General features: G+C 32.5%; 1 protein-coding gene across 1 annotated transcript; it reads left to right on the forward strand.

Annotated features, from left to right (window-relative positions):
* The first annotated feature begins 3,394 nt into the window (after positions 1-3,394).
* On the forward strand, positions 3,395-11,799 carry LOC132745986 (tetratricopeptide repeat protein 36 homolog). Its single transcript, XM_060735021.1, has 4 exons — positions 3,395-3,541; positions 7,634-7,816; positions 8,471-8,572; positions 9,469-11,799. Exons 1-4 carry the CDS (start codon positions 3,427-3,429, stop codon positions 9,636-9,638), a joined length of 570 nt encoding a protein of 189 aa, XP_060591004.1. The 5' UTR covers positions 3,395-3,426; the 3' UTR covers positions 9,639-11,799.
* Positions 11,800-12,087: the final 288 nt, after the last annotated feature.

A 12,087-nucleotide genomic window follows, 5' to 3' on the forward strand; every position in this document is an offset into this window, starting at 1 on the left:
GTTTCAGAAAATAATAATTATGTCACCTGATAAAATGATACCATAATTTTTCCGTAAAGGATGCAGACAGTTTCACTAATTTGTCACTTTTTTCATAAAGATATTCCTCTGATTCAAATAGAGTTTTAAATTGAACATAATAAGATAATTTTGGCAAATTATTGATTGAAGTATGCAAATGTTGGATAAATTGATCTCTCAATCTTCGTAACAAAGTAGAAAAATAGTTTACATCTTCATTAAAATTATCCAATATATCATTTAAACCAAGATTATACAATAGCTTTTTTACAGAGAGTGCCCAATTTTTATCATTATTACTATTACACTCAATAGAAAATAACTTATACATTATTGAATCTAAATTTGACTTTAATTTAGTGTTATAATTTAGGGATATTTCTTGGCAAATAACTGATAAGGGGAATCTCCCGAATTCACCTAAAACAGCGTAACTTGGAGTCTGTGATTTCACACCTAATATGGTTTTGCAAATTTTTATGTTCACGAATCTTATCAACCTCTTTAGGACAATATATTCCTGATACTGCCGCAGGATAAAGCAAAATTGGTGCAACTAGGGAATCAAACAGTTTTAGCTTCGTTATAATATCGACATGCATTCTTGTAAATAGACATTGCCTTTAAAGCCTGGTCAGAAAGAATCTTAGCTGTTTCAGCTATAATACCATTTGAAACAAAAGTTAATCCTAGGTAACAAAAATTGTCTACAATATCAATAACATTATCATCAATGTAAAATTGTCTTTGCTCTCGAGATTTTTTTTACGCTTTTCATTAATACAAATTTTGGTTTTCTTTATATTGATCTTTAGTTAAGGTGATTCTGTAAAGTGTGTATAATTTGATTGAAGTTAAAGCTTAATGAGAGTCCATCCGCCTTTTCGGGCACAAAATGCAGCTTGCGCTGTCGAGTACGGACCCCGGACATGTCACCAGTCATGTCCTTAAAGACTTAATTTTGAAGCACAAAGTGGTGATAATTTACCTCCATGCAATTTCCACGGAGTATTAGCCAAATATATGAATTTTGAGCCAAAAGTAGGTCACTGTACGGCGGTCAATGAGAACCTAAATGTACAGTAACCTGTGACAATAGGAAAGGTGGTTAGCCCTGAAAAGGGCTATTTGCGCCAGCACTAGGCCTGCCTTTCAAGCCGTCTAACCGTGCTAGGGGCTCACGCACCCTAGCACACCGTCCTCGTCGACCCAAGCGCCTACTTTGTAGGGCCACTCCCCTCGGCATTGGTCAGGACACCGGCAGCTGGTCCGCAGCACAAGTTTCGATCTTTTAGCGTCGTCCCCAGTCTTCAAATCTTCTGCCGATGCCCTGTGCCCTCTCAGCGACGTGCACGCTACGAGGGGAGGTGAGAAGTAAATTGTGTATACGTATGTATGTAGTTAAAGCTTAATGAGGGTCCATCCGCCCTTCCGGGCACAAAATGCAGCTTGCGCTGTCGAGTACGGACCCCGGACATGTCACCAGTCATGTCCTTAAAGAGTTAATTTTGAAGCACAAAATGGTGATAATTTACCTCCATGCAATTTCCACGGAGTATTAGCCAAAGATATGAATTTTGAGCCGAAAAGTAGGTCACTGTACGGCGGTCAATGAGAACCTAAATGTACAGTAACCTTTGACAATAGGAAAGGTGTTTTAGCCCTGAAAAGGGCTGTTGGTGCCAGCACTAGGCCTGCCTTACAAGCCGTCTATCTGTACTAGGGGCTCACGCACCCTAGTACACCATCCTCGTCGTCTCAGCCTACTTTGTAGGGCCACTCCCCTCGGCATTAATCAGGACATCGGCAGCTGGTCCGCAGAAGTGACGAAGTAGGATTCCGTAGTTAATGCCCACGGTTGAAGGCGCCGTTAAAGTTGTCTACCAGCCAAGTTGTAAATCTTCTGCCGATGCCCTGTGCCTTGTCAGCGACGTGCACGCTCCGAGGGGAAGTGAGAAGAAATTGTGTATACCGCACTTGCATAAAACTATATATGTATATAATTATGCAAATAAAACCATTTGCAAAAATCGAAGAATATGTAAAATGTGTACTGCAAATATTTGTGCACCTTATATTTAATCAATAAATTATATGCATTAATTTCTTATTGGAAAATTTGACTTAGAATTTATAGAAAATAAATTTCTAATTAACTCCCTTTATTTACATGAAATGTCAAATTCGGTAATATCTTTATAAATAATGCTTATTGGAACTTACAATATTGACAGATCTTAATTTGAGCATCATATTTATGAAATAAAACCATGAAAAAAATGTGTTACAGGATCTTTAACTGTATCGAAGGCCTTTTTGCAGTCTATAATACAAAAAAAAACAATTTCTTTTTATCAGGTAACACTTTTTGGATAATACAATGTAATAAAAATATACCATCGGTTGTGTTTTTTTAATCTCTGAAACCAAATTGATTTTCACAAAATATATATTCTGTCTCGCACAATTTGTTTTTTTTATCTGTTTCTTAAAACAAGGGAAAAAAGTTTAGCCTTTAGTTCTTGCATTCAGACCTCATTACGTTTTTCTAGTGAACACTTTAATTATTTTACGTAGGAACTTACTGAATTTATTTTACACAGTATCAAAGCTTAAAATGCTGCCCAAAATAATGAGAATAATATCAGAACTTATCAGGTACGGGTCCTTAGTCTATGATGTTCAATACGTGTCTATAGATATAAATATGGTTATTGATGTGTTCAATTGATATACATGTAATGTTTATAATATATATATATATATATATATATATATATATATATATATATATATATATATATATATATATATATATATATATATATATATATATATATATATATATATATATATATATATATATATATATATATATATGCATATTTATCAAGTATTTATAAAAAATAATTGCATTACCGACTGCGTAGATATTGGTGTTATAAATTGAGTTCACTTACCGAAACACGACAGGTTTGTTTGAAACACATACATCTTAAAGTGTTCTGTTTTTCAAGCATACTAACCCTACAAGAAATTAGCATGTCATTGTTATGCAATTATGCAGGCTATGCTAACATTTCTATATTACTTAACATATTACTAAAAACTAGCATATGTAAGTTAACCAGTTTTATTTCGGCCGTTTCAAATAAGCACAGCTTAAAATGTACGCATATAATATATATTTAGTATTCCATAACCTTTTTTTTCGGGGTGGGGGGGGGGCAAATTTTTTTTTTTTTTACATCGGGGAAAGTAAACTTTTTATTATAATTAAATGTGAAAAATATTCACTTTTTAAGATTTGTAATGTTCAATGATAATAAAAATAATAAAAAGCATCAAAATTTTGTTTACATTTACGACAACAAATTGCTTTTTGGCAGTCACCTTGTCAAAATAATGGAAAATTCACAACTTTCTTCCCACGATAAAGATGTATTAACGAGGATTTTCAATCCAAGTTTGCCTTATGGTGATAACGTTGAAGGAGATGTACCACTTGAGGAAATTCCAGGTGATGACAACGCTTACAATATGTAAAATACGTTCGCTTAATTCGGATGCTCTATGCATAAACGGAATGTCAGACGTTTCACTCCCAAGACGTTTCACTATTGAGACGTTTCACTCCCGAGACGGTTCACACCTAGACGTTTCACTCCCATTTTGTCAATTGTATGGACGTTTCACTCCTAATTTTTTTAGAGATGTTTACTAGGAAAGTTAACAAAAATTTTAATTTCATTAATATCAAGCAGTGTAAAAAGGAAATTCAATTTAATGTTTCATTTTGTTGATTTCAATGGTATTGTTAATACGAATTATTAGAAGATTACTCATTTAATTATGGGTTGAGTGATAAGATGTGTAAATGAAAGACAAATTTCTGAAATATCACTTTTATTATAAGTTTAACAACATGAGAAAATTCTGTTTATAGTAAATTAAAAAAATATAATAACATAGAAAGAACAACAAAGACATATTATAAGTATCAGTTTAAATACCAGTAAAGTAATTAATATTGTTCAAATAATAAAAAATATCAATATATTAATATATTGACTATATAATGATTATTTTTTGTAAGTCTTAAACAATGAAATGCGAAACATATGTATAAAATAAATTAGTTTCTTCATCAATTTATTAAACAGTAGCCATTAAACAAACTTAAGTAATTGTGGTATTATCTCATCGCCTAATTAGTTGTATAAACACTGAGACAATCAACTAACAGTTTGACACCACTATTAAATCAGTTGTATAAACACTGCACTTAAGCATCAACAGTTTACTAATCAGTTGTTTATTGGACCATTAAAATATTTTTTGACAACAGCCAACAGCCATAAGTTTTGTTTATATAATAATGAATTTTAGCCACAAAAAATGATTATACATGACAAATATTGAAAAAGTCCTAATGCTCCTAATTTAATTTAAAGATATTTCTGATTTCAATGGCCATTCAATTTTTTGACATATATCGCAAAAGCACTATACTAGCATTAAATAATTTAACAATTTTTTATCCCATGATTAAAATTAACAACAAAAAGACACATTACTCAAAGTTAATTGTTGTCACAAGATTGTTATGCTTTAAATTAAAATTGCCCTTTGAGTCCATGTTTACAAAAGATCTGAAATGATAGAACTTAAAGTACAAAGTTTTAAGTCATTGACAAAAAAGTGAAATTCCCCTTTTTAATTTATTTTTATTAAATTTAAGGTCTATTTTAGTTCAATTCAATTCAATATTTTAGGTCTATTTTAGTATATCATAAGTATCAAAATAATTTTGGTATAAAAAGGGAGTGAAACGTCTTCAAGACGTTTCACTCCCATTTGGGAGTGAAACGTCTTGGTGTGAACCGTCTCAATAGTGAAACGTCTCAATAGTGAAACGTCTGTCTACCGCATAAACGCAGGCACTTGGGAGTGTACTCCGCTCTTCTCCGCCCCTGAATACTAAAACCTAAAAATAATATTTATAACAAAAACTAGTTTCTTTCTCTGATATTAGTATAAGACGGTTTAGTGTCTAACACATGAACAAGTTTGAACAGAATTTCATAACTTTTTGAAAAAATCAATTTTTTTACCCACACTCTAATTTCCTGAAGATGCCAAGCTTTGAAATGTAAACACAACAGACCAACATGCATTTCAAGCATTTATGTTTTCACATGTCATTTCTTTCTGGTGTCAATCAGTCGAGGTATATATTCTTCTAATATGAAATTTGGCAAAGCCTATGAATGGGGAAGTCGGTATTTTTATTTTACATTTTCCATTTTAAAAGTGTCATTCGGTATTTTATACACTGCTTCCATTTGTTCTTGTTTCTGTCTTATTATGGCTCCCATCCAAGATGGCTGCCCATAAATCCTGGTCTTCTATCATTATCTTGTAGGCCGAAAAGTTGCGATTTGTCAATTTATATAGAATTACTCGTCGTTTATCATTGCGTTACGGTGCCTAACAAGAAATGACACTGAAAATTTCGCTGATAGGTATAGAATTCTATTTTTTTTCCTTTTTGTTTTTATTTTTTCTTTTTAAATATACACATGTGGTCTATAGCGGGGCGCGCCATAGCTGGGGCAATCTGGTCAACTCGTCCCGTGGTCAACTCGTCCCGTGGTCTTCTGGTCACCTTTTTGGTCATCTCGTCCTCTACTTTTGGTCAACTCGTCCTCAAAGAGTCAACTCGTCCCTAATATGGTCAACCCTTCCCCTACTTTTGATCAACTCATCACTATTATGTTATAAATCAATGTCTTTAAATAGTTCTTTTATGTAAAATTTTAATGACTTTTCAAGTGAAATCAAATTATTGATAAAATAATGTCTTTTTTTTGTAATCTTCATGAAATTTTGATATTTTAGGGAGGTTTTTAAACATTGTCAATATAGCAGAAAACAAGTTTTAGGTTCTAGACATGTGACCAGATTGTAATAATATGCAAAAATATTTTGCAAAAAAGAAATAGACATATGTATATAAGTGCGGATCAAGAATGGGAGCCACGCACATAACCCAAAGTGTCTGTGTGCATAAATACTCAAGATGAGCTTTCGTAGTTATTGTTAAAGTGCCATTTGCCCCTCGACTTTGCATTTGATACTGATTTTTAAAATGCTACCTTTTTTCAAATCTCATTAAGTATAATGTTGGTACATAAAGAATCGTGAGAGCCTTGTCCTCTATACATGTATTAGACGTTACCCGCTTTTTATTATAGTAAGCTCGTAGAGCTGGCCCAAAGGGTAGGTTCTCGTTTCACTATATCCTTTTCCCAAAATGGAATTATTAACCCGAAAATTGGATTGAAGTGAATTTATGTTCTCTGACAGGTTGATTCAATTTAGATATCATATAAAACATGAAATGGCTGTAATTCGAAAGTAGAAAAATAGTGTGTGGTTGTGTTGTGTGAATTGTGTGCCCAAAAGTGTGCAGTTCTAAGTGTATTGTACTCATAAAGAGCTCACTTTTGGGCTTTGCCTTATTCATATCATAAATAAATAGTTTATGATGGTCAAGCCCAATTTTAATAGATTTGGCTCATCAACACTTTGGCATGTCTGATTCAATGTGTACATTATTCTTGTACATGCTAGAAATTACTTCAATACAGTACAGAAAATAACTCTTTATGTACAAATACAATGTGCCAATATCACTTAATCTTTAAAAAAAATAGATGTCTGGTAATTGAGCCTGTCAAAAGTCTGCTGTTAAAAATGGATTTCTTTTGCAACTCATTCTGGGACTCGTTGATTTATGGGAATTATTGTTTTCTAACGTGTATCTTCAGACTCAGTATGGCAACTTTAAGTAAACATCATTTAATCAATGTGGACAAATGAGTGTAATATGTGGAAAATTTCAATAATATGAATGAATATTAATTTATTATATTGTGTTTTATTTAAAAAAAAAAGGAATTGTAAACAGAATTATGATAAATCTTTCCAAATATAAGTACCCATGACATCAGATTGTTAACAAGCGAAATGCCATTATGAATTGATTTTTAAGTTTAGTACAAACATTTCAAAGTTTTATTCTGAAAAAAAAAAAGCTTAGTTTGTGTATTTATACCACTGCAAAAATGAGAGACAGATATTATGATATGATTCTCATGCACTGACTCTGCTTCTATGCGCCGCGTGACTTGTAGGTAGTTAGCAGAATGGGAAAACAAAAAATATTTTACTTTAGGCCAAATAGGCAAGCACTTAACATTGTTAGCTTGCTTGTTTGATTGGGTTTTATGTCACGCCAACACAGTATAGGTCATTTAGCGACGTTCCAGCTTTACTGGTGGAGGAAGACCTCAGGTGTCCTATCGTGCATTATTACAGGCACGAACGGGCACCTGAGTAGAACCACCGATGTAATGTAAGCTCGCTTGATAGCTTCCTCACATGAAAGAATCCAAAGTCCCTGCAGGGATTCCAACTCACGGCGGTGAGGGGCAAGTGGTTTGAAGTCAATGACCTTTACCAGTAGGCCACAGATGCCCCCACTTTCATTGTTATCATGCTATAATAAACATGTTTAAACTAACCATAATATCCTTGTTTGTTTCAGAGGAAGAGACAGATGAGGTGAAGGAAGCTAAAAGACTTGAGATTGAAGGTGTCAAAGCAGCAGAATCAGGGAATATTGACAAGGCACTTGAGTTGTTGAATCAAGCTGTAACCATAGCACCTGACCATGCTTCAAGTTATAATAACAGAGCTCAAGCTCTTAGGTTACATGGTGATGTGTCAGGTAATGGTGTCCTTTATTCTGCACTCTTTGCCAGTGGTCTATTGATGTCTTCCTGAACCAGCTGTTTTGGGAAAAGGCCCCTGGCTCAAGTGAAAAATTACACTGCAATTTGAGAAATTTTGAAAATTAAAAACTATTTTATACATGACTTTAAGTTTTGGTCATGTGTATGGTCATATAACCTGTCACGTCTTTGAAGAAACAAGTCAAAACGGTTCAGTTGTTGTCAAAAGTTGAAACAGTTTTGTTTTTTTGCTGCTGTTCACAGTTTGGCAAATATGTATTTCTCCATCAGTTTCTAATGAAGGGTACAAACAAACTTTTACTTCATAGCTTCATAGTGCCCTACTGTTCACAATGCAGGGGTCAATGTTTTGCCATTATTATCAATATACTTACCATGTTTTAACTTTGTACCCCAGGTTTGATAGGAAAAACCCATATTTGCTGAGTTCTGGAGCATCTCTATGTCTATTACTCTTACTGACTTTATTTGAAAATATCAAGATGTGTAGTTTTCCCCAAAAATTGAGTTTTCATGCACATATAGAAAGTTTGTAGTTTCAAGTCTGCTTCCTGTTATAAACTTACATATAATATACGCTTGTTATTTTAGAAGACTGATTTTAACAATTTATATACATGTATTTTCAGGGGCTTTACAGGATCTAAATAAAGCCATAGAGTTGAGTGGGGGACACAGGAAGGTAGCTTGCCAGGCGTATACTCAGAGGGGAATTATTAAACGTCTTGAAGGTAAAATTCATTTAAACTTTCGGGTCATTAAAGATACATGCCACATTTTTGTTTTGACTATTCTTTCCTGGTAATGTTTGGATTGAGTTGGACATTGTCGTCCTGCATGTTCCTCATGAGAGTTATTTTCAGCCCAGCCAGTAGCTTTTACAAACAAACACATGCAAATGTTGTTGAAGGGAAAATGACTATAACTGAAGAACTGTAATACTGTGAATAATTATGTTTACAGTGTTACGTATCCTTCAAAAATACCTAAGAAAAGATTGAAAACAAATTGTAATTGTATGCTCTTTATCTATCTCTCTCTTTTTTTTTTTTCTTTTTTTTTAAATTTGTAAACAACAGTTGAGATTGTAAAACACATGCTGTGTAATAAGTTTCACTGGCATGCATACATGTAATTATGAAAAACCTATTTTTAGCTACACAGGTATACATTAGACATATGTACAAAGTAAAATTTGAATGATTAATATTTGTGACAAGGGAGACAACTTTAGATTATGAATACCATTTGTGACATGGTAGACAACTGTCATACATTGTATGTGACAAGGGAGACAATTTAGGAATTATAATTGTCATTTGTGTAAAAGGAGACAACTTAAAAAATATAAATGCTATTTGAGATAAGGGAGACAACTTTAGAATATTATAAATGGCATTTGTGACAAGGGAGACAACTGTATAATGTAGTAAGAATTTTCTATAAATTGATATTAATAAACGGTTCTAGAACAAGATATTACCATTTTTATTACAAACAAGGTTATCAAATAACAAGAAATGGGCATATTTTCTTTAGGGGGTATTTAATATGAATATCTTAAAAATATATTTTACAAGTTTTACATTGAAAGTAAATGATGTCATGTGATACAAATTTATTTTAGGTGATGATGATGGCTGTAAAGAAGATCTGAGGAATGCTGCAAATCTTGGTGGACAGTTCGCTAAACAGCTTCTTGTAACCATGAATCCGTATGCTGCTCTGTGTAACCAGATGCTTGGTGAAGTTATCGGAAAATTACGGAGTGGAGAAGGGGATTTGCCGATGGAATAGATTTCATGATCGTAATAATTGTTTATGATTTGATTGATATTAAATCCAACAATGAACAAAACAGTTCAGACTATGATGTAGAAAATGAAATAAAATTGCATGAACTGATATTTACAACAAATGTTTTAGGTTTGCTCATTTATTTAGAACTGAACTTTTTATAGCATCAAGTTTTATTATGAGAATGGTCAGTATTAAGCATAATTATATAAAGATGATAAAATTTAAAACTAAATCTTTACAAAAGGTGCTGCTATTATCACTATTATCAACAGTTGTATATTTAAGTGTACATTGAATCTCAAGATTTGTTTATTTTATGTGTACATGTATTAAGTTTTTTATATTCTTAAAAATCCTCTGTGCATTTAAACATCTAAACAATACTCTTAAGAAAGAAAGAAAATGTAATGAGTTTAATGTCACTATGATACTATAAAGTCAAGTAGATTTGGGTAGATTAGGGTGGAAGGGCTTAAGACTGTTTTACTTAGTCAGCCCACAGAATTGATTCTTCTAAGTTATACCTCTTTTTTAATCATTTTCAACCTTTCTAAGTCATTTAGTCAATTGTATTTTAAGATTTTATGACACTTTCTTAGGGGATCAAAAATATTTTCAAAATCATTTATATTCTGTATGGGAAGCAACTGATAAATTGTATGGGCTGGCTCATTTTCCTACTCCTCATACTGTATATTCTTTCAAATTCTACTTAATGATATGAATTGACATCTGGAATTTTCTTTCCGGGACAGTGTAGTGTTAATGTGATTAACTTACTTTTTTGATTTTGTTTGTTTTAACTGGGAACAGTTTCCATTGTTATATTTGTCAGAAAGAATCTCATTTTCAAATTTACTAAATTTTATACATGTATATTTGAGTCATTGATAACATAAAATTGTGAGTTTTCATTTTAACATGTATAACGTTTGTTTTGAAAATCTTTATTATTCTATAAATGTGACTATTTTTGTTATTTTTAACTGATAATTTAAGGTCTTATAGTGTGCAATGGTTGTAATTCATTCTTTATGTTTTAAGAAATTACAACTGTTTCACGCCAAGCCCATGTTATGTTTACCTGGGACACAATATAACTGGACAGATAGCTACAGATTATATATGAGGTCTAATGTAGGTGTCAAATTGACACCTGATTGGTTTGATTAACAATTGTGTGATTTTGCTATTATTAACTTGCCTTTATCAAAAATAAAATTACATTGATAATTTGACATGTCTTCCATTCCATATGACATTTTGTGTCCTTATGAATTACATGTATTTATGTATGTATGGCTTTCTTTTAACTTAGTTTAAGTTTTTGCTTGTTAGCTACTTAACCATACATCTCATTCTGAAAATTGTTGCTCTGTATGTTTTTTGCTAGTTTGTAAAAAGGTTGTGTTACAAACAAATCAACACATATTTTATGATATTGATCCAATAAAATAACACTTACAGTGTTAGTAGTAACTGATAGTTTCAAATTCAAATCAGATCAAATATACATTCAACAAAGGGTTAATTCCAATATATATTATAGAATTTTTCAACATTCCTAGTCATTAGATGAAAGAGGTTTATTATGTATCATTTATGTTTGTTTTTTTGACATCTAAGTCTTATTCATGTTCATTGTTATGTGCTGCATTTAGTTTGTTATTTAGACGCAAGAAAGACAGTTTAGTATGAAATTGCAATTTGAATCAAGGGAGACAATTTAGTGAAGAATTGTCTCTTGAAACAAGGGACACAATTAAAATAAAGAAATGCATTTTGAAACAAGGCAGACAATTCAAGTAAAGAATTGCCTTTTGAAACAAGGGAGGAAGGCAATTTAAGTACATGTGTAAATAACAAAGGGGATATCCGCGCAGTCTGATCAGGATCCATGCTGTTCGCTAGCAAACCCTATAACAAGTAGAGAAACTGATAGTGAACAGCATGGATCCTGATCAGACTGCGCGGATGCGCAGGCTGGTCTGGATCCATGATGGTCGCAAACGCATTATGTTGGTTTTGTCATGACGCGGCTCAAATGAAATATTGATTTTTTGTGCAGTTCATAGCCTGATTTAAGCGCTGCAATGCTTTTCCTTTTTTTGTGAATATAAATGATTATTTTTGGAAAAATAGGGTGAGAGATTGATTTATTTTCCGAAAAATAGGGTGAGAGATTGATTTGAATTTTTTAACACATGTAACTGGTTCAGACTACACAAATCTTGGGAAAAAATTTCCAGTCCCTCATGTCAAAAACCTCAGTGGATTCTCTTTAACTCTATTATTATCCCATCTAACAAGTTTTTAATTAATTTCTAAAATTAAATTTAAGCCTCCTATGAATAATTATGCACATGAAACTGTATATGAGCCGCATCATGACAAAACCAACATAATGGGTTTTGCGACCAGCATGGATCCAGACCAGCCTGCACAT

This window comes from Ruditapes philippinarum, unplaced genomic scaffold (assembly GCF_026571515.1).
Source record: "Ruditapes philippinarum isolate M1 unplaced genomic scaffold, ASM2657151v2 ctg1124_1_1_1_1, whole genome shotgun sequence".
In the NCBI taxonomy this organism is placed as follows: Eukaryota; Metazoa; Mollusca; class Bivalvia; order Venerida; family Veneridae; genus Ruditapes; species Ruditapes philippinarum.